The 22,944-nt window shown below is 56.0% G+C and overlaps 1 protein-coding gene across 1 annotated transcript in view; it reads right to left on the bottom strand.

Annotated features, from left to right (window-relative positions):
• The window catches only part of LOC144508362 (B-cell receptor CD22-like), a 91,649-nt gene that overhangs the window by 27,195 nt on the left and 41,510 nt on the right, over positions 1 to 22,944 (bottom strand). Inside the window, exons 7-11 of the mRNA XM_078236215.1 lie at positions 14,957 to 15,256; positions 9,816 to 10,097; positions 6,967 to 7,251; positions 3,843 to 4,109; positions 2,320 to 2,586 (exon numbers count right to left, since the gene is read on the bottom strand). Coding sequence (XP_078092341.1) covers positions 2,320 to 2,586; positions 3,843 to 4,109; positions 6,967 to 7,251; positions 9,816 to 10,097; positions 14,957 to 15,256 — 1,401 coding nt within the window. The remainder of the gene's footprint in view (positions 1 to 2,319; positions 2,587 to 3,842; positions 4,110 to 6,966; positions 7,252 to 9,815; positions 10,098 to 14,956; positions 15,257 to 22,944) is intronic.

Genomic DNA, 22,944 nt, shown 5'->3' with positions numbered 1-22,944 from the left:
CCGTCACTCCCCTTCACTCCCCGCAACACTGCCCCCGTCACTCCCTGTCACTCCCCTTCACTCCCCGTCACTCCCCCCGTCACTCCCTGTCACTCCCCCCAACACTGCCCCCGTCACTCCCCGTCACTCCCCCCGTCACTCCCTGTCACTCCCCCCGTCACTCCCCTTCACTCCCCGTCACTCCCCCCGTCACTCCCCTTCACTCCCCGCAACACTGCCCCCGTCACTCCCTGTCACTCCCCCCGTCACTCCCCGTCACTCCCCCCGTCACTCCCCTTCACTCCCCGCAACACTGCCCCCGTCACTCCCTGTCACTCCCCTTCACTCCCCGTCACTCCCCCCGTCACTCCCTGTCACTCCCCCCAACACTGCCCCCGTCACTCCCCGTCACTCCCCCCGTCACTCCCTGTCACTCCCCCCGTCACTCCCCTTCACTCCCCGTCACTCCCCCCGTCACTCCCCTTCACTCCCCGCAACACTGCCCCCGTCACTCCCCGTCACTCCCCCCAACACTGCCCCCGTCACTGCCCGTCACTCCCCCCGTCACTCCCCGTCACTTCCCCCGTCACTCCCCGTCACTCCCCCCGTCACTCCCCGTCACACCCCCCAACACTCCCCCCGTCACTCCCCCCGTCACTCCCCGTCACTCCCCCCGTCACTCCCCGTCACACCCCCCAACACTCCCCCGTCACTCCCCGTCACACCCCCCAACACTCCCCCCGTCACTCCCCGTCACTCCCCCCGTCACTCCCCTCATCACTCCCCGTCACTCCCCGTCACTCCCCGCAACAACCACCCCATCACTGCCCGTGTGCCAAACACAACCTGCATGTCCCACATTCTCTCCACTCCCTGTGGGAGTGAGTCCCACATTCTCCCCACTCCCCGTGGGAGCGAGTCCCACATTCTCCCCACTCCCCGTGGGAGTGAGTCCCACATTCTCCCCACTCCCCGTGGGAGCGAGTCCCACATTCTCCCCACTCCCCGTGGGAGCGAGTCCCACATTCTCCCCACTCCCCGTGGGAGCGAGTCCCACATTCTCCCCACTCCCCGTGGGAGCGAGTCCCACATTCTTTCCACTCCCCGTGGGAGCGAGTCCCACATTCTCACCACACCCTGTGGGAGTGAGTCCCACATTCTCCCCACTCCCCGTGGGAGCGAGTCCCACATTCTTTCCACTCCCCGTGGGAGCGAGTCCCACATTCTCCCCACTCCCCTGAATTCCCCATTGGATTTATTAGTGACTGTCACAGATCGATGGCCCCCTTGTTCTGGTCTCTCCCCCACACATGGTGAAATATCTTCTCTGTGTTGACCCTATCGAAACCCTTTCAGAATTTTAAAGCCCTTGATCAGGTCTAACCGAGGGATATGGAGACTGGAACTGTGCAGAGTGCTCCGAGTGTGGGTCTAACCGAGGGATATGGAGACTGGAACTGTGCACAGTGCTCCGAGTGTGGTCTAACCGAGGGATATGGAGACTGGAACTGTGCACAGTGCTCCCAGTGTGGGTCTAACCGAGGGATAGGGAGACCGGAACTGTGCCCAGTGCTCCGAGTGTGGTCCAACCGAGGGATACAGATACTGGAACTGTGCACAGTGCTCCGAGTGTGGTCCAACCGAGGGATACGGAGACTGGAACTGTGCACAGTGCTCCCAGTGTGGGTCTAACCGAGGGATATGGAGACTGGAACTGTGCACAGTGCTCCGAGTGTGGTCTAACCGAGGGATATGGAGACTGGAACTGTGCACAGTGCTCCCAGTGTGGTCCAACCGAGGGATACGGAGACTGGAACTGTGCACAGTGCTCCCAGTGTGGGTCTAACCGAGGGATATGGAGACTGGAACTGTGCACAGTGCTCCGAGTGTGGTCCAACCGAGGGATACGGAGACTGGAACTGTGCACAGTGCTCCGAGTGTGGTCTAACCGAGGGATATGGAGACTGGAACTGTGCACAGTGCTCCGAGTGTGGGTCTAACCGAGGGATAGGGAGACCGGAACTGTGCACAGTGCTCCGAGTGTGGGTCTAACCGAGGGATATGGAGACTGGAACTGTGCACAGTGCCCCGAGTGTGGTCTAACCGAGGGATATGGAGACTGGAACTGTGCACAGTGCCCCGAGTGTGGTCTAACCGAGGGATATGGAGACTGGAACTGTGCACAGTGCTCCGAGTGTGGGTCTAACCGAGGGAAATGGAGACTGGAACTGTGCACAGTGCTCCCAGTGTGGGTCTAACCAAGGGAGATGGAGGTTGGAACTCTGCTCCATGCTCACTGTAAAGATCGGGGAGGAGGTATCTCTCACACTCACGACTTACATTGTACAATAATGCGTTTGGTTTCAGAGTCCTGGACACCAATATTGTTCTGGGCTCGACAGAAATAGTCACAAAGCTCATCATCGCTTGTCATTGTAATCCTGATTGACTGGGAAGTTCCCCGGAGAACTTGAACATTCCTATTGCATCGCTTCCTCCACTGAAAAGTATTTGCCGGAGGGTTTGCCTCACTTTGACAAGTTAAAGTAATCTGTGTTCCATCCTTCACTGTTGTGTCGGAAATAATCCTCACACTTCTCGGCTTGTCTGTGGAGAATGAAACTTTTTAAATAATTCTGCATGTCTCAAATATTCTCGTCAAGAAAAAACTGGAGATTAATATTTAAACGGATGAATCTGAAATTGAAACAGTAAAATGGTAGAAACAGAATAATAGATCTGCCTTTGTGTAGCGCCATCAATGAGGAATGCTTCCAATTGACTGACAGAGGAAGATCATCAGACAGGTTAGACCCTGATCAAGAGATCAAGACAGAGGTGGAGAGCTTCAGGGAGGGAATTCCAGAGTTTAGGATCCCCCAGGCAGCTGAAGGCACGGCCGCCAATGGCGGAGCGATGGGAATCGGGGGATGCTCAAGAGGCTGGAATTGGAGGAGCGCAGAGATCTCGGAGGATTGGAGGGGGCTGAAGGAGGTTACAGAGATAGGGAGGGGTGTACAGGCTGGAGGAGGTTACAGAGATAGGGAGGGGGTGTAGGGGCTGGAGGAGGTTACAGGGATAGGGAGGGGTGTACGGGCTGGAGGAGGTTACAGAGATAGCGAGGATTGTAGGGACTGGAGGAGGTTACAAAGATAAGGGGGCGCTGTAGGGGCTGTAGGAGGTTACAGAGATAGGGAGGGTCTAGGGGGCTGGAAGAGGTTACAGAGAAAGGGAGGGGGTGTCGGGGCTTTAGGAGGCTATGGTGATAGGGAGGGGTGTAGGGGCTGGAGGAGGTGAGGGAGTAAGAAATAAAGACAGAGAGAGAGGCAGAGGGAGAGAGAGACAGACAAGTTCAGGGAGGGATTTCCAGAGCTCAGGGCCCCCCAGGCAGCTGAAGGCACGGCCGCCAATGGCGGAGCGATGGGAATCGGGGGATGCTTGAGGGACTGGAATTGGTGGAACGCAGAGATCACGGAGGGTTGTAGACGCTGGAGGAGGTTACAGAGATAGGGAGGAGTGTCGGGGCTGGGGGAGGTTACAGAGATAGGGAGGGGGTGTATGGGCTGGAGGAGGTTACAGAGATAGGGAGGAGTGTCGGGGCTGGGGGAGGTTACAGAGATAGGGAGGGGTGTAGGGACTGGAGGAGGTTACAGAGATAGGGAGGGTTGTAGGGGCTGGAGGAGGTTACAGAGATAGGGAGGGGGTGTAGGGGCTGGACGAGGTTACAGAGATAGGGAGGGGGTGTAGGGGCTGGAGGAGGTTACAAAGAAAGGGAACTGGACTGTGTGAATTTGAAATTGAAAGCGTATGAAGGGGATTAGTGAATATTCTGGGTCAGAGTGAATCACATTCTGGATACTTACACACGATATTTAATTGTTTGGGACCAGACTTCTGTTCTCCAAGACTATTCCTTGCTGTACAATAATAGACACAGTGAACACGATCCAGTGAGGCAGTGAATCCACAAGATGAGGAATATCTACACAGATCTGATGAAACACTGTCACATTCCTTGATCCAGGCGATGGAATATGTTGTCGGATTGGCATCGAATTGACAAGTTAATGTCACGTACCCTCCATCTCGAACAGAAGCTGGAGAATCGATTCTCACATCGGTGGGAGGGTCTGTGAAAAGAAATCTTCAGTGAGACACGATGGTGATGTTCGCTGAGGGACAGATATTGGTCCCCGGACGCCGGGGGGGGGGGGGGGGGCGGGCGGCGGGGGGGCGGTAGAGAGACCCTATGATCAATTGCACCCTTCACAGAAAATAGAAAACTGTTTGATGTCTCAACAATCTGCAGCGGCAATGCATTCAACAGTGTGGCACTCCCTCAGTACTGACCCTCTGACAGTGCGGCACTCCCTCAGTACTGACCCTCTGACAGTGCGGCACTCCCTCAGTACTGACCCTCTGACAGTGCGGCACTCCCTCAGTACTGACCCTCTGACAGTGCGGCACTCCCTCAGTACTGACTCTCTGACAGTGCGGCACTCCCTCAGTACTGACCCTCTGACAGTGCTGCACTCCCTCAGCACTGACCCTCTGACAGTGCGGCACTCCCTCAGTACTGACTCTCTGACAGTGCGGCACTCCCTCAGCACTGACCCTCTGACAGTGCGGCACTCCCTCAGTACTGACCCTCTGACAGTGCGGCACTCACTCAGCACTGACCCTCTGACAGTGCGGCACTCCCTGAGCACTGACCCTCTGACAGTGCGGCACTCCCTCAGCACTGACCCTCTGACAGTGCGGCACTCCCTCAGTACTGACCCTCTGACAGTGCGGCACTCCCTCAGCACTGACCCTCTGACAGTGCGGCACTCCCTCAGCACTGACCCTCTGACAGTGCGGCACTCCCTCAGTACTGACCCTCTGACAGTGTGGCACTCCCTCAGTACTGACCCTCTGACAGTGCGGCACTCCCTCAGTACTGACTCTCTGACAGTGCGGCACTCCCTCAGCACTGACCCTCTGACAGTGCGGCACTCCCTCAGTACTGACCCTCTGACAGTGCGGCACTCACTCAGCACTGACCCTCTGACAGTGCGGCACTCCCTCAGCACTGACCCTCTGACAGTGCGGCACTCCCTCAGCACTGACCCTCTGACAGTGCGGCACTCCCTCAGTACTGACCCTCTGACAGTGCGGCACTCCCTCAGCACTGACCCTCTGACAGTGCGGCACTCCCTCAGCACTGACCCTCTGACAGTGCGGCACTCCCTCAGTACTGACCCTCTGACAGTGCGACACTCCCTCAACGCTGACCCTCTGACAGTGCGGCACTCCCTCAGCACTGACCCTCTGACAGTGCGGCACTCCCTCAGTACTGACCCTCTGACAGCGCGGCACTCCCTCAGCACTGACCCTCTGACAGTGCGGCACTCCCTCAGTACTGACCCTCTGACAGTGCGGCACTCCCTCAGCACTGACCCTCTGACAGTGCGGCACTCCCTCAGCACTGACCCTCTGACAGTGCGGCACTCCCTCAGCACTGACCCTCTGACAGTGCGGCACTCCCTCAGCACTGACCCTCTGACAGTGCGGCACTCCCTCAGTACTGACCCTCTGACAGTGCGGCACTCCCTCAGCACTGACCCTCTGACAGTGCAGCACTCCCTCAGCACTGACCCTCTGACAGTGCGGCACTCCCTCAGTACTGACCCGCTGACAGTGCAGCACTCCCTCAGCACTGACTCTCTGACAGTGCGGCACTCCCTCAGCACGGACCCTCTGACAATGCGGCACTCCCTCAGTACTGACCCTCTGACAGTGCGGCACTCCCTCAGCACTGACCCTCTGACAGTGCGGCACTCCCTCAGTACTGACCCTCTGACAGTGCGGCACTCCCTCAGTACTGACCCCCTGACAGGGCGGCACTCCCTCAGCACTGACCCTCTGACAGTGCGGCACTCCCTCAGTACTGACCCTCTGACAGTGCGACACTCCCTCAACGCTGACCCTCTGACAGTGCGGCACTCCCTCAGCACTGACCCTCTGACAGTGCGGCACTCCCTCAGCACTGACCCTCTGACAGTGCGGCACTCCCTCAGCACTGACCCTCTGGCAGTGCAGCACTCCCTCAGTACTGACCCTCTGACAGTGCGGCACTCCCTCAGCACTGACCCTCTGACAGTGCGGCACTCCCTCAGCACTGACCCTCTGACAGTGCGGCACTCCCTCAGCACTGACCCTCTGACAGTGCGGCACTCCCTCAGCACTGACCCTCTGACAGTGCGGCACTCCCTCAGCACTGACCCTCTGACAGTGCGGCACTCCCTCAGCACTGACCCTCTGACAGTGCGGCACTCCCTCAGTACTGACCCGCTGACAGTGCGGCACTCCCTCAGCACTGACTCTCTGACAGTGCGGCACTCCCTCAGTACTGACCCTCTGACAGTGCGGCACTCCCTCAGCACTGACCCTCTGACAGTGCGGCACTCCCTCAGCACTGACCCTCTGACAGTGCGGCACTCCCTCAGTACTGACCCTCTGACAGTGCGGCACTCCCTCAGTACTGACCCTCTGACAGTGCGGCACTCCCTCAGTACTGACCCTCTGACAGTGCGGCACTGCCTTAGCGTTGACCCCGTGACAATGCAGCACTCGACAGAGAGAGGCAGCGAGAGAGAGAGAGAGAGAGAGACAGAGAGACAGACAGAGAGACAGACAGGGAGACAGACAGGGAGACAGACAGGGAGACAGACAGGGAGACAGACATAGAGACAGGGAGAGACCGAGAGAAACAGAGAGAGGGGGAAACTGAGAGGGAGACAGAGAGAGAGACAGAGAGAGGGACAGAGAGAGAGAGACAGAGAGAGAGAGAGACCGAGAGAGAGTGAGACAGAGAGAGAGAGAGACAGAGAGTGGGAGACAAAGGGAAAAGATAACACCATGACCTCATGAATCAATGAGAGCCCATTGAACCTCTGGATGTCTCAGTGAAGGATTGTCGATTTCTTGGAGGAAGCTGGTACTCACATTGGACATTAATGGAGACGGGATTCGATTTCCCAAGTCCAACATCATTCCGTGCCTGGCAGTAATATTGCCCCCTGTCTTGTTTCGTGATGCTGCTGAACAGGAGGGTCTGTGTAGCTCCCCTTAAATATTCCCCATTCTTCAACCAGCTGTACCTTGTGACTGGTGGATTGCTCCTTCTACTGGAACAGGTAATATTCAGCCAGTCCTTCTCTTTAATGTTAAATAAACCAGTAACCTTCTCATTGTTTACCATGTAAGAAATGTCAAAGTCTCTCGGAGCATCTGAAAGAGAGAGCTTTGTTATTTTCAAGCATTTTTTGGTGTTCATTTAATACAGAGTTCTTCCAACGCAGAACCAGGCAATTCGGCCCATCTCCTCCATGCTGGTGTTCCTGCTCCAAACCAGCCTCCTCCCTCTCCATCTCCCTCCCCTCTCCATCTCCCTCCCCTCTCCATCTCCCTCACCTCTCCATCTCCCTCCCCTCTCCATCTCCCTCCCCTCTCCATCTCCCTCCCCCCTCCATCCCCCTCCCCTCTCCATCTCCCTCCCCTCTCCATCTCCCTCCCCTCTCCATCTCCCTCCCCTCTCCATCTCCCTCCCCTCTCCATCTCCCTCCCCTCTCCATCTCCCTCCCCTCTCCATCTCCCTCCCCTCTCCATCCCCCTCCCCTCTCCATCTCCCTCCCCTCTCCATCTCCCTCCCCTCTCCATCTCCCTCCCCTCTCCATCTCCCTCCCCTCTCCATCTCCCTCCCCTCTCCATCTCCCTCCCCTCTCCATCTCCCTCCCCTCTCCATCCCCCTCCCCTCTCCATCTCCCTCCCCTCTCCATCTCCCTCCCCTCTCCATCTCCCTCCCCTCTCCATCTCCCTCCGCTCTCCATCTCCCTCCCCTCTCCATCTCCCTCCCCTCTCCATCTCCCTCCCCTCTCCATCTCCCTCCCCTCTCCATCTCCCTCCCCTCTCCATCTCCCTCCCCTCTCCATCTCCCTCCCCTCTCCAACTCCCTCCCCTCTCCAACTCCCTCCCCTCTCCATCACCATATCCTTCTGTTCTTTCCCCCTGAGGTTGTGCAGCTTTCTGTTCTGTTTTCAGTTGCAGGTTTATTGACACGAGCTAACTTTCTCGCCAACACGTTTGATTGCACAGCTGCAAGGCATCTCCAGCCCTGTTGCCTTATTGCAACTTCCTCTAGAATTTGCCACCCGACCTTCGACATCTCCTCCCAGGTCAGCCGATCCCACTTTAACACAGTGTGAACCGCGCTGTGTCAAATACTGGGACCACACACCACAATCACCTGTTATCATCACACCTTCCCACCCTCCCACATCAAATACATCGACCCAATTCAACTCCCCCACTCCCTGTGGGAGCGAGTCCCACATTCTCCCCACTCCCTGTGGGAGTGAGTCTCACATTCTCCCCACTCTCTGTGGGAGCGAGTCCCACATTCTCCCCACTCTCTGTGGGAGCGAGTCCCACATTCTCCCCACTTCCCGTGGGAGCGAGTCCCACATTCTCCCCCACTCCCCGTGGGAGCGAGTCCCACATTCTCCCCACTCCCTGTGGGAGTGAGTCCCACATTCTCCCCCACTCCCCGTGGGAGCGAGTCCCACATTCTCCCCACTCTCTGTGGGAGTGAGTCCCACATTCTCCCCACTCCCCGTGGGAGTGAGTCCCACATTCTCCCCACTCCCCGTGGGAGTGAGTCCCACATTCTCCCCACTCTCTGTGGGACTGAGTCCCACATTCTCCCCACTCTCTGGGTAAGGAAGTTTCTCCTGATTTCCCCATTGGATTTATTAGTGACTTATCTTATACTGATGGCACGGTTGAGAGATAAATCTTGGCACCAGAATACTGGGGAAAACTCCTGCTCTTTGGCCAAATAGTGATGGTAGGTTCTTTTACACCCACCCTGGGAGAGCAGAAGGAGCCTCGGCTTAAAGCCTGTCTCTGCCTTAGACCTACAAATGTTCCCCCTTCCAGTATTTCCCCAATTGCCCCTTTTGAAAGTTCCGATTGAATCTGCTTCCAGCGCCCTTTCAGGCAGCGCCTTCCAGATCACAACAACTCGCTGTGTGTCCAAAATAAAATTCCCCTCATCTACCCCCCCTCTGGTTCTTTCCCCGATTCTCTTCAATCTGTGTCCCCTCCGGTTACCGAGCCTCCTGTCACTGGAAACACTTTCTCCTCATTCACTCCATCCAAACCCCCCCTCTCCCTCGTGATTCTGAACGCCTCGATTCAATCTCCCCCTGAACCTTCTCCGCTCCGAGGGGAACGATCCCAGCTTCTCCCTGTCTCTCCGCGTGAACTGAAGCCTCTTCATCCCCCGGAACGTTCGAGTAAATCGCCCTTTAACCCTCTCTGCTCTGAGGGAACGATCCCAGTTTCTCCTCATCTCTCCGCGTGAACTGAAGCCACCTCATCCCAGTGAAGATTATTTGGAGACAGTATCGCCTCTGACACTGATGTGATGGGCCAAGTGGCCTCTGTGCCATTGTATTTGCATGGTCTATGGTTCTATATTGACAAGTGAGCATTAAAGAGACCCTATCCCCTCAGTGACGCCAACTCCAACCATTACCATTCCCACAGGAACTAGTTGATGCCAAAACATTGAATGTATTCAAGAGGCGGCTGGAGATAGCGCTTGGGGCGAACGGGGTCAAAGGTTCTGGGGAGAAAGCAGGATGAGGCTACTGAGTTGGACGATCAGCCATGATCGTGATGAATGGCGGAGCAGCTCGAAGGGCCGAATGGCCTCCTCCTGCTCCTATCTTCTATGTTTCTATGTTAACCCTAACCCCGACAAAGAGAGCTTTCATCTGTTTCATACTTACACTGGCCTTGCAGTTCAATGTTCTCTGAGCTGTTGCTCCCAATGTAATTGCCAGCTTTGCAATAATATTTCCCGTAATCCGTGTAGGAGATTGAACGGAATTCCAGAGTTTGACCTGAGCTCGACCAGTACCGAATTTCCGGCTTGTGCCATGTATATTGATTGACTGCTGGGTTACTGATGAGAGCGTCACACCTTAAAGTAACAAAGTCTCCTTCTTTCATTGTTTGGACACCGGTTTTCCCGTTTATGTCCAGAGCGATGCTAATGTTCCGAGGTTTATCTGAAAATGCGCAGAATGGAGAAAATGAAATCCTTCTACTTGACACCACAGAAATAGGGCATTGGGACCACCCGCTTCATGTCAGAGTACATGTTCTGAACAAGTCTCCTCCCAATGCCCAACTCATCAATATACCATTTGACAACATATCACCCAGATGGGGAGATATTAGGGAGAGGAGAGCAAAAGCGTTGTACGTAAGCATCAAAGGAGGAGAAAGAGGGGTGGAGAGGTTTCGAGAGGGAATTCCAGAGCTTTGGGTCCCCCAGGCAGCTGAAGGCACGGCAACCGTTGGTGGAGCGATGGGAATCAGGGGATGCTCAAGAGGCCGGAATTGGAGGAGCGCAGGGATCTCAGAGAGTTGTCGGGGGCTGGAGGAGGTCACAGAGATTGGGAGGATTGTAGAGGGTGGAGAAAGTTACAGAGATAGGGAGGGTTGTAGAGGTTGGAGGAGGTTACAGACGTAGGGAGGGGTGTAGAGGTTGGAGGAGGCTACAGACGTAGGGAGGGGTGTAGGGGCTGGAGGAGGTTACAGAGCTAGGGAGGCGTGTTGGGTCTGGAGGAGGTTACAGAGATAGGGAGGATTCTAGAGCCTGGAGGAAGTTACAGAGATAGGGAGGGGTGTAGAGGTTGGAGGAGGTTACAGAGATAGGTAGGGTTGTAGAGGTTGGAGGAGGCTACAGACGTAGGGAGGGGTGTAGGGGCTGGAGGAGGTTACAGAGCTAGGGAGGCGTGTTGGGGCTGGAGGAGGTTACAGAGATAGGGAGGATTCTAGAGCCTGGAGGAAGTTACAGAGATAGGGAGGCGTGAAGAGGTTGGAGGAGGTTACAGAGATACGGAGGGGGTGTAGGGGCTGGAAGAGGTTACAGAGCTAGGGAGGCGTATAGGGGCTGGAGGAGGTTACAGAGATAGGGAGGAGTGTAGGGGCTGGAGGAGGTTACAGAGATAGGGAGGGGTGTCGGGGCTGGAGGAGGTTACAGAGATAGGGAGGAGTGTAGGGGCTGGAGGAGGTTACAGAGATAGGGAGGGGTGTAGGGGCTGGAGGAGGTTACAGAGATACGGAGGGGGTGTAGGGGCTGGAAGAGGTTACAGAGATAGGGAGGGGGTGTAGGGGCTGGAGGAGGTTACAGAAATAGGGAGGATTGTAGGAACTGGAGGAGGTTACAGAGATAGGGGGGGTTTAGGGGCTGGAGGAGGTTACAGAGATAGGGAAGGGTGTAGGGGCTGGGGGAGGTTACAAAGATAGGGAGGGGTGTAGGGTCTGGAGGAATTTGCAGAGATAAGGAAGGTTGTAGGGGGCTGGAGAAGGTTACAGAACTAGGGAGGGTTGTGGAAGGGTTTGTAGACAGCACAGAAATTAAAGAGAACACATTAAATTGTAAGAGCAGTGTCAGTAATCCTAGTACCAGACAGATCAGGCAAAAGCAAGGCAGAGAGCAAGGGAAGGCCAGATTAAATTGCATTTATTTCAATGCAAGAGGCCTGACGGGCAAGGCGGATGAACTCAGGGCATGGATGGGTACATGGGACTGGGATAGTATAGCAATTACTGAAACATGGCTAAGGGAAGGGCAGGACTGGCAGCTCAATGTTCCAGGGTACAGATACTATAGGAAAGATAGAACAGGAGGTAAGAGAGGAGGGGGAGTTGCACTTTTGATTCGGGAAAACGGTCGTACTGAGAGGGGATATATCCGAGGGTTCACCCCCTGAGTCTATATGGGTAGAACTGAGAAATAAGAAGGGGGAAATCACTTTGATAGGGTTGTACTATAGGCCCCCAAATAGTCGGCGGGAAATTGAGGAGCAAATATGTAAGGAGATTACAGATAGCTCCAAGAAAAATAGGGTGGTAAAAGTCGGGGATTTTAACTTTCCCAACATTGACTGGGACAGCCATAGCATTAGAGGGTTGGATGGAGAGAAATTTGTTGAGTGCATTCAGGAGGAATTTCTCATTCAGTATGTGGATGGCCCGACTAGAGAGGGGGCAAAACCTGACCCCCTCTTGGGAAATAAGGAAGGGCAGGTGACAGAAGTGTTAGTGATCACTTTGGGACCAGTGACCATAATTCCATTAGTTTTAAGATAGCCATGGAGAATGATAGGTCTGGCCCAAAAGTTAAAATTCTAAATTGGAGCAAGGCCAATTTTGATGGTATCAGGCAGGAACTTTCAAAAGTGAATTGGGGGAGTCTGTGGGAAGGCAAAGAGATGTCTGGTAAGTGGGAGGCTTTCAAAAATGTGTTAACCAGGGTTCAGGATAAGCACATTCCTCTTAGAGTGAAGGGCAAGGCTGGCAGAAGTAGGGATCCCTGGGTGACTCGGGATATTGAGGCCCTGGTCAAGAAGAAGAAGGTGGCACATGACGTGCATAGGCAGCTGGGATCAAGTGGATCTCTTGAAGAGTATAGGGGGTGTAGGAGTAGAGTTAAGAGAGAAATCAGGAGGGCAAAAAGGGGGACACGAGATTGTTTTGGCAGATAAAGCAAAGGAGAATCCAAAGAGCTTCTACAGATACATAAAGGACAAAAGAGTAACAAGGGAGAGAGTAGGGCCTCTGAAAGGATCAACAAAGTCATCTGTGTGTGGATCCACAAGAGATGGGTGAGATCCCAAATGAATATTTCTCATCAATATTTACTGTTGAGAAAAGCATGGATGTTAGGGAACTTGGGGAAATAAATAGTGATGTCTTGAGGAGTGTACATATTACAGAGAAGGAGGTGCTGGAAGTCTTAAAGTCCATCAAGGTAGATAAATCCCCAGGACATGATGAAGTGGATCCCAGGACGTTGTGGGAGGCTAGGGAGGAAATTGCGGGTCCCTCAGCCGAGATATTTGAATCATCGATAGTCACGGGTGAGGTGCCTGAAGATTGGAGGGTGGCAAATGTTGTACCTTTGTTTAAAAAGAGCTGCAGGGAAAAGCCTGGGAACTACAGGCCAGTGAGCCTCACATCTGTGGTGGGTAAGTTGTTGGAAGGTATTTTGAGAGATAGGAGCTACAGGCATTTAGAGACGCAAGTACTGATTAGGGACAGTCAGCATGGCTTTGTGAGTGGAAAATCATGTCTCACAAATTTGATTGAGGCTTTTGAAGGGATAACCAAGAAGGTAGATGAGGGCAGTGCAGTTGATGTTGTCTACATGGACTTTAGCAAGGCCTTTGACAAGGTACCGCATGGTAGGTTGTTGCATAAGGTTAAATCTCATGGGATCCAGGGTGAGGTATCTAAATGGATACAAAATTGGCTTGATGACAGAAGCCAGAGGGTGGTTGTAGAGGGTTGTTTTTCAAACTGGAGGCCTGTGACCAGCGATTTGCTTCAGGGCTCAGTGCTGGGCCCACTGTTATTTGTCATTTATATTAATGATTTGGATGAGAATATAGGAAGCATGGTTAGTAAGTTTGCAGATGACACCAAGATTGGTAGCATAGTGGACAGTGAAGAAAGTTATCTCCAATTGCAGCGGGATCTTGATCAATTGGGCCAGTGGGCTGACGAATGGCAGATGGAGTTTAATTGAGATAAATGCGAGGTGATGCATTTTGGTAGATTGAACCAGGACAGGACTTACTCAGTTACTGGTAGGGCATTGGGGAGAGTTACAGAACAAAGAGATCTAGGGGTACATGTTCATAGCTCCTTGAAAGTGGAGTCACAGGTGGACAGAGTGGTGAAGAAGGCATTCAGCATGCTTGGTTTGAATACAGGAGTTGGGATGTCTTGTTGAAGTTGTGCAGGGCATTGGTAAGGCCACACTTGGAATACTGTGTACAGTTCTGGTCACCCTATTATAGAAAGGATATTATTAAACGAGAAAGATTGCAGAAAAAGTTTACGAGGATACTACCGGGATTTGATGGTTTGAGTTATAAGGAGAGGCTGGATAGACTGGGACTTTTTTCTCTGGAGCATAGGGAGTGTAGGGACTGGAGGAGGTTATAGAGATAGGGAACTTTGTAGGGGCTGCAAGGAGGATAGAGAGATAGGGAGGGGTATAAGGGCTGGAGGAAGTTACAGAGATAGGGAGGGGTGTAGGGGCTGGAGGAGGTTACAGAGATAGGGAGGGGTGTAGGGGCTGGAGGAGGTTACAGAGATAGGGAGGGGTGTAGGGGCTGGAGGAGATTACAGAGATAGGGAGGGGTGTAGGGGCTGGAGGAGGTTACAGAGATAGGGAGGGGTGTAGGGGCTGGAGGAGGTTACAGAGATAGGGAGGGGTGTAGGGGCTGGAGGAGGTTACAGAGATAGGGAGGGGTGTAGGGGTTGGAAGAGGTGACAGAGATAGGGAGGGGTGTAGAGGCTGGAGGAGGTTACAGAGATAGGGAGGGGTGTAGGGGCTGGAGGAGGTTACAGAGATAGGGAGGGGTGTAGGGGTTGGAAGAGGTTACAGAGATAGGGAGGGGTGTAAGGGTTGGAGGAGGTTACAGAGATAGGGAGGGGTGTAAGAGTTGGAGGAGGTTACAGACATAGGGAGGGATGGCGATAATTTGAAGACAAATATTGAAACTGTGAGGTCAGATAGTTGTTGATGTAGAGCCAGTGTCGATGAGTGAGTTGATGGAGTAAAGGGGGAACGGGAGGAGAGTTTTGGGAGGGAGATTAAGTTGCAGAAAGAGATGGAAACCTTCACTCACCAGCAACAAATCCAATAGTGTCCGAAAACGGATTGGAGTCAACTGAGGAGCAACTTGCCGAGGTATTGGGAAGAGTAACAATTGCTGGGGGTGGGTTGGATGAGTCACTGGGTCAAAGAGACAGTAAATGCACAATGGGCTGAATGGCCTCCCAGTGGCATTGATGAGAATCTGCTGGGTGCTCAGGTTAGTAGAAGGATTGATTAACAGATACTCACACTGGAGGTTTAGGCTCATCTCATTTTCCGCTGACATTCCCATCTGTCCAAACTGAGCCTTGCATCTTACAGTCTGATCCCGGTCCTGAAATCTCGGGGTGAAAGTCACCCTGCGGGATTGAATCCAAGCATTCTCCCTGTAAGAACTTGTGGTCTCTGTCTGGTTATTGGTGAATGGGATGTCCCACTGTAAGGTAGGGATATCTTCTGGACATCTGATCTGAACAGAACAGGTCACTGTGGCAACTTGATCCTCCACCATTGTCCCCGTCGGAATGATCACTGGTTTCTCTGGGATATCTGTGGGAAAGACAGAGGAGGAAAAAGATACTGGATTATTGAATGAGTGCTGTAGTGTCAGAGGGTCAGTACTGAGGGAGTGCCGCACTGTCAGAGAGGCAGTACTGAGGGAGTGCCGCACTGTCAGAGGGTCAGTACTGAGGGAGTGCCGCACTGTCAGAGGGTCAGTACTGAGGGAGTGCCGCACTGTCAGAGGGTCAGTACTGAGGGAGTGCCGCACTGTCAGAGGGTCAGTACTGAGGGAGTGCCGCACTGTCAGAGGGTCAGTGTTGAGGGAATGCTGCACTATCAGAGGGTCTGTACTGAGGGAGTGCCGCACTGTCAGAGGGTCAGTGTTGAGGGAGTGCCGCACTGTCAGAGGGTCAGTGTTGAGGGAGTGCTGCACTGTCAGAGAGTCTGTACTGAGGGAGTGCCGCACTGTCAGACAGTCAGTACTGAGGGAGTGCCGCAATGTCAGAGGGTCAGTGCTGAGGGAGTGCTGCACTGTCAGAGGGTCAGTACAGAGGGAGTGCCGCACTGTCAGAGGGTCAGTACTGAGGGAGTGCCGCACTGTCAGAGGGTCAGTGCTGAGGGAGTGCCGCACTGTCAGAGGGTCAGTACTGAGGGAGTGCCGCACTGTCAGAGGGTCAGTACTGAGGGAGTGCCGCACTGTCAGACAGTCAGTACTGAGGGAGTGCCGCACTATCAGAGGGTCAGTACTGAGGGAGTGCCGCACTGTCAGAGCATCAGTACTGAGGGAGTGCCGCACTGTCAGAGAGTCAATACTGAGGGAGTGCCGCACTGTCAGAGGGTCAGTGCAGAGGGAGTGCCGCACTGTCAGAGGGTCAGTACTGAGGGAGTGCCACACTGTCAGAGAGTCACTACTGAGGGAGTGCCGCACTGTCAGAGGGTCAGTGCTGAGGGAGCGCCGCACTGTCAGAGGGTCAGTACTGAGGGAGTGCCGCACTGCCAGAGGGTCAGTGAGGGAGTGCCGCACTGTCAGAGGGTCAATACAGCGGGGGTGCCGCACTGTCAGAGGGTCAGTGCTGAGGGAGTGCCGCACTGTCAGAGGGTCAGTGCTGAGGGAGTGTCGCACTGTCAGAGGGTCAGTACTGAGGGAGTGCCGCACTGCCAGAGGGTCAGTGAGGGAGTGCCGCACTGTCAGAGGGTCAATACAGCGGGGGTGCCGCACTGTCAGAGGGTCAGTGCTGAGGGAGTGCCGCACTGTCAGAGGGTCAGTGCTGAGGGAGTGTCGCACTGTCAGAGAGTCAGTGCTGAGGGAGTGCCGCACTGTCAGAGGGTCAGTGCTGAGGGAGTGTCACACTGTCAGAGGGTCAGTGCTGATGGAGTGCCACACTGTCAGAGAGTCACGACTGAGGGAGTGCCGCACTGTCAGAGGGTCAGTACTGAGGGAGCGCCGCACTGTCAGAGGGTCAGTAATGAGGGAGTGCTGCACTTTCAGAGGGTCACGACTGAGGGAGTGCCGCACTGTCAGAAGGTCAGGACTGAGGGAGTTCCGCACTGTCAGAGGGACAGTGCTGAGTGAGTGTCGCACTGTCAGAGGGTCAGTGCTGAGGGAGTGCTGCACTGTCTGTGGGTCAGTACTGAGGGAGTGCTGCACTGTCAGAGGGTCAGTACTGAGGGAGTGCCGCACTGTCAGAGGGTCAGTACTGAGGGAGTGTCGCACTGTCAGAGGGTCAGTACTGAGGGAGTGCTGCACTGTCAGAGGGTCAGTGCTGAGGGAGTGTCGCACTGTCAGAGGGTCAGTGCTGAGGGAGTGCCGCACTGTCAGAGGGTCAGTACTGAGGGAGTGTCGCACTGTCAGAGGGTCAGTGCTGAGGGAGTGCTGCACTGTCAGAGGGTCAGTACTGAGGGAGAGCCGCACTGTCAGAGGGTCAGTACTGAGGGAGTGCCGCACTGTCAGAGGGTCAGGACTGAGGGAGTGCTGCACTGTCAGAGGGTCAGTGCTGAGGGAGTGCCGCACTGTCAGAGGGTCAGTACTGAGGGAGTGCCGCACTGTCAGAGGGTCAGTACTGAGGGAGTGCCGCACTGTCAGACAGTCAGTACTGAGGGAGTGCCACACTATCAGAGGGTCAGTACTGAGGGAGTGCCGCACTGTCAGAGCATCAGTACTGAGGGAGTGCCGCACTGTCAGAGGGTCAATACTGAGGGAGTGCCGCACTGTCAGAGGGTCAGTGCAGAGGGAGTGCCGCACTGTCAGAGGGTCAGTACTGAGGGAGTGCCACACTGTCAGAGAGTCACTACTGAGGGAGTGCCGCACTGTCAGAGGGTCAGTGCTGAGGGAGCGCCGCACTGTCAGAGGGTCAGTACTGAGGGAGTGCCGCACTGCCAGAGGGTCAGTGAGGGAGTGCCGCACTGTCAGAGGGTCAATACAGCGGGGGTGCCGCACTGTCAGAGGGTCAGTGCTGAGGGAGTGCCGCACTGTCAGAGGGTCAGTGCTGAGGGAGTGTCGCACTGTCAGAGGGTCAGTACTGAGGGAGTGCCGCACTGCCAGAGGGTCAGTGAGGGAGTGCCGCACTGTCAGAGGGTCAATACAGCGGGGGTGCCGCACTGTCAGAGGGTCAGTGCTGAGGGAGTGCCGCACTGTCAGAGGGTCAGTGCTGAGGGAGTGTCGCACTGTCAGAGAGTCAGTGCTGAGGGAGTGCCGCACTGTCAGAGGGTCAGTGCTGAGGGAGTGTCACACTGTCAGAGGGTCAGTGCTGATGGAGTGCCACACTGTCAGAGAGTCACGACTGAGGGAGTGCCGCACTGTCAGAGGGTCAGTACTGAGGGAGCGCCGCACTGTCAGAGGGTCAGTAATGAGGGAGTGCTGCACTTTCAGAGGGTCACGACTGAGGGAGTGCCGCACTGTCAGAAGGTCAGGACTGAGGGAGTTCCGCACTGTCAGAGGGACAGTGCTGAGGGAGTGCTGCACTGTCTGTGGGTCAGTACTGAGGGAGTGCTGCACTGTCAGAGGGTCAGTACTGAGGGAGTGCCGCACTGTCAGAGGGTCAGTACTGAGGGAGTGTCGCACTGTCAGAGGGTCAGTACTGAGGGAGTGCTGCACTGTCAGAGGGTCAGTGCTGAGGGAGTGTCGCACTGTCAGAGGGTCAGTGCTGAGGGAGTGCCGCACTGTCAGAGGGTCAGTACTGAGGGAGTGTCGCACTGTCAGAGGGTCAGTGCTGAGGGAGTGCTGCACTGTCAGAGGGTCAGTACTGAGGGAGAGCCGCACTGTCAGAGGGTCAGTACTGAGGGAGTGCCGCACTGTCAGAGGGTCAGGACTGAGGGAGTGCTGCACTGTCAGAGGGTCAGTGCTGAGGGAGTGCCGCACTGTCAGAGGGTCAGTACTGAGCGAGCGCCGCACTGTCAGAGGGTCAGTGCTGAGGGAGTGCCGCACTGTCAGAGAGTCAGTATTGAGGGAGTGCCACACTGTCAGAGGGTCAGTGCTGAGGGAGTGTCGCACTGTCAGAGGGTCAGTGCTGAGGGAGTGCCACACTGTCAGAGGGTCAGTGCTGAGGGAGTGCCGCACTGTCAGAGAGTCAGTACTGAGGGAGTGCCACACTGTCAGAGGGTCAGTGCTGAGGGAGTGTCGCACTGTCAGAGGGTCAGTGCTGAGGGAGTGCCACACTGTCAGAGGGTCAGTACTGAGGGAGTGCCGCACTGTCAGAGGGTCAGTACTGAGGGAGTGTCGCACTGTCAGAGGGTCAGTACTGAGGCAGTGCTGCACTGTCAGAGGGTCAGTGCTGAGGGAGTGTCGCACTGTCAGAGGGTCAGTGCTGAGGGAGTGCCGCACTGTCAGAGGGTCAGTACTGAGGGAGTGTCGCACTGTCAGAGGGTCAGTGCTGAGGGAGTGCTGCACTGTCAGAGGGTCAGTACTGAGGGAGAGCCGCACTGTCAGAGGGTCAGGACTGAGGGAGTGCCGCACTGTCAGAGGGTCAGGACTGAGGGAGTGCTGCACTGTCAGAGGGTCAGTGCTGAGGGAGTGCCGCACTGTCAGAGGGTCAGTACTGAGCGAGCGCCGCACTGTCAGAGGGTCAGTGCTGAGGGAGTGCCGCACTGTCAGAGAGTCAGTATTGAGGGAGTGCCACACTGTCAGAGGGTCAGTGCTGAGGGAGTGTCGCACTGTCAGAGGGTCAGTGCTGAGGGAGTGCCACACTGTCAGAGGGTCAGTGCTGAGGGAGTGCCGCACTGTCAGAGAGTCAGTACTGAGGGAGTGCCACACTGTCAGAGGGTCAGTGCTGAGGGAGTGTCGCACTGTCAGAGGGTCAGTGCTGAGGGAGTGCCACACTGTCAGAGGGTCAGTACTGAGGGAGTGCCGCACTGTCAGAGGGTCAGTACTGAGGGAGTGTCGCACTGTCAGAGGGTCAGTACTGAGGCAGTGCTGCACTGTCAGAGGGTCAGTGCTGAGGGAGTGTCGCACTGTCAGAGGGTCAGTGCTGAGGGAGTGCCGCACTGTCAGAGGGTCAGTACTGAGGGAGTGTCGCACTGTCAGAGGGTCAGTGCTGAGGGAGTGCTGCACTGTCAGAGGGTCAGTACTGAGGGAGAGCCGCACTGTCAGAGGGTCAGGACTGAGGGAGTGCTGCACTGTCAGAGGGTCAGTGCTGAGGGAGTGCCGCACTGTCAGAGGGTCAGTACTGAGCGAGCGCCGCACTGTCAGAGGGTCAGTGCTGAGGGAGTGCCGCACTGTCAGAGAGTCAGTACTGAGGGAGTGCCACACTGTCAGAGGGTCAGTGCTGAGGGAGTGTCGCACTGTCAGAGGGTCAGTGCTGAGGGAGTGCCACACTGTCAGAGGGTCAGTGCTGAGGGAGTGTCGCACTTCCAGAGGGTCAGTACTGAGGGAGTGCTGCACTGTCAGAGGGTCAGTGCTGAGGGAGTGCCGCACTGTCAGAGGGTCAGTGCTGAGGGAGTGCCGCACTGTCAGAGGGTCAGTACTGAGGGAGTGCCGCACTGTCAGAGGGTCAGTGCTGAGGGAGTGCCGCACTGTCAGAGGGTCAGTACTGAGGGAGTGCCGCACTGTCAGAGGGTCAGTACTGAGGGAGTGCCGCACTGTCAGACAGTCAGTACTGAGGAAGTGCCGCACTATCAGAGGGTCAGTACTGAGGGAGTGCCGCACTGTCAGAGCATCAGTACTGAGGGAGTGCCGCACTGTCAGAGAGTCAATACTGAGGGAGTGCCGCACTGTCAGAGGGTCAGTGCAGAGGGAGTGCCGCACTGTCAGAGGGTCAGTACTGAGGGAGTGCCACACTGTCAGAGAGTCACTACTGAGGGAGTGCCGCACTGTCAGAGGGTCAGTGCTGAGGGAGCGCCGCACTGTCAGAGGGTCAGTACTGAGGGAGTGCCGCACTCCCAGAGGGTCAGTGAGGGAGTGCCGCACTGTCAGAGGGTCAATACAGCGGGGGTGCCGCACTGTCAGAGGGTCAGTGCTGAGGGAGTGCCGCACTGTCAGAGGGTCAGTGCTGAGGGAGTGTCGCACTGTCAGAGGGTCAGTACTGAGGGAGTGCCGCACTGCCAGAGGGTCAGTGAGGGAGTGCCGCACTGTCAGAGGGTCAATACAGCGGGGGTGCCGCACTGTCAGAGGGTCAGTGCTGAGGGAGTGCCGCACTGTCAGAGGGTCAGTGCTGAGGGAGTGTCGCACTGTCAGAGAGTCAGTGCTGAGGGAGTGCCGCACTGTCAGAGGGTCAGTGCTGAGGGAGTGTCACACTGTCAGAGGGTCAGTGCTGATGGAGTGCCACACTGTCAGAGAGTCACGACTGAGGGAGTGCCGCACTGTCAGAGGGTCAGTACTGAGGGAGCGCCGCACTGTCAGAGGGTCAGTAATGAGGGAGTGCTGCACTTTCAGAGGGTCACGACTGAGGGAGTGCCGCACTGTCAGAAGGTCAGGACTGAGGGAGTTCCGCACTGTCAGAGCGACAGTGCTGAGTGAGTGTCGCACTGTCAGAGGGTCAGTGCTGAGGGAGTGCTGCACTGTCTGTGGGTCAGTACTGAGGGAGTGCTGCACTGTCAGAGGGTCAGTACTGAGGGAGTGCCGCACTGTCAGAGGGTCAGTACTGAGGGAGTGTCGCACTGTCAGAGGGTCAGTACTGAGGGAGTGCTGCACTGTCAGAGGGTCAGTGCTGAGGGAGTGTCGCACTGTCAGAGGGTCAGTGCTGAGGGAGTGCCGCACTGTCAGAGGGTCAGTACTGAGGGAGTGTCGCACTGTCAGAGGGTCAGTGCTGAGGGAGTGCTGCACTGTCAGAGGGTCAGTACTGAGGGAGAGCCGCACTGTCAGAGGGTCAGTACTGAGGGAGTGCCGCACTGTCAGAGGGTCAGGACTGAGGGAGTGCTGCACTGTCAGAGGGTCAGCGCTGAGGGAGTGCCGCACTGTCAGAGGGTCAGTACTGAGCGAGCGCCGCACTGTCAGAGGGTCAGTGCTGAGGGAGTGCCGCACTGTCAGAGAGTCAGTACTGAGGGAGTGCCACACTGTCAGAGGGTCAGTGCTGAGGGAGTGTCGCACTGTCAGAGGGTCAGTGCTGAGGGAGTGCCACACTGTCAGAGGGTCAGTGCTGAGGGAGTGCCGCACTGTCAGAGAGTCAGTACTGAGGGAGTGCCACACTGTCAGAGGGTCAGTGCTGAGGGAGTGTCGCACTGTCAGAGGGTCAGTGCTGAGGGAGTGCCACACTGTCAGAGGGTCAGTACTGAGGGAGTGCCGCACTGTCAGAGGGTCAGTACTGAGGGAGTGTCGCACTGTCAGAGGGTCAGTACTGAGGGAGTGCTGCACTGTCAGAGGGTCAGTGCTGAGGGAGTGTCGCACTGTCAGAGGGTCAGTGCTGAGGGAGTGCCGCACTGTCAGAGGGTCAGTACTGAGGGAGTGTCGCACTGTCAGAGGGTCAGTGCTGAGGGAGTGCTGCACTGTCAGAGGGTCAGTACTGAGGGAGAGCCGCACTGTCAGAGGGTCAGTACTGAGGGAGTGCCGCACTGTCAGAGGGTCAGGACTGAGGGAGTGCTGCACTGTCAGAGGGTCAGTGCTGAGGGAGTGCCGCACTGTCAGAGGGTCAGTACTGAGCGAGCGCCGCACTGTCAGAGGGTCAGTGCTGAGGGAGTGCCGCACTGTCAGAGAGTCAGTACTGAGGGAGTGCCACACTGTCAGAGGGTCAGTGCTGAGGGAGTGTCGCACTGTCAGAGGGTCAGTGCTGAGGGAGTGCCACACTGTCAGAGGGTCAGTGCTGAGGGAGTGTCGCACTTCCAGAGGGTCAGTACTGAGGGAGTGCTGCACTGTCAGAGGGTCAGTGCTGAGGGAGTGCCGCACTGTCAGAGGGTCAGTGCTGAGGGAGTGCCGCACTGTCAGAGGGTCAGTACTGAGGGAGTGCCGCACTGTCAGAGGGTCAGTGAATGTGTTGCATTTGCTCAACTCTTGTTGAACATGCCTCTATTTTGCTCTCTGGTCTGTGGATTGGAGAGAGACAGACAGAGTGTGAGACAGAGAGAGAGACAGAGAGAAACAGACATTGGGGGGAGGGGGGGAGAGGCAGGAAGGAGGGGGGAGAGGCGGGGAAGAGGGTGTAGAGCGGAGGGAGAGAGGGGGTGATGGGTGGAGAGGCGGGAGAGGGAGGGAGAAGCGGGTAGAGACAGAGACGGAGAGAGACAGAGACGGAGAGAGAGGGTGTGACCGAGAGAGGGAGAGATGGAGAGAGGGAGGGACGGAGAGAGGGAGGGACGGAGAGAGGGAGAGA

Source organism: Mustelus asterias, chromosome 20 (assembly GCF_964213995.1).
Source record: "Mustelus asterias chromosome 20, sMusAst1.hap1.1, whole genome shotgun sequence".
Taxonomy (NCBI): Eukaryota; Metazoa; Chordata; class Chondrichthyes; order Carcharhiniformes; family Triakidae; genus Mustelus; species Mustelus asterias.
The sequence above is the reverse complement of the archived record's forward strand: the minus strand, read 5'-3'. Positions and strand labels throughout refer to the sequence as shown.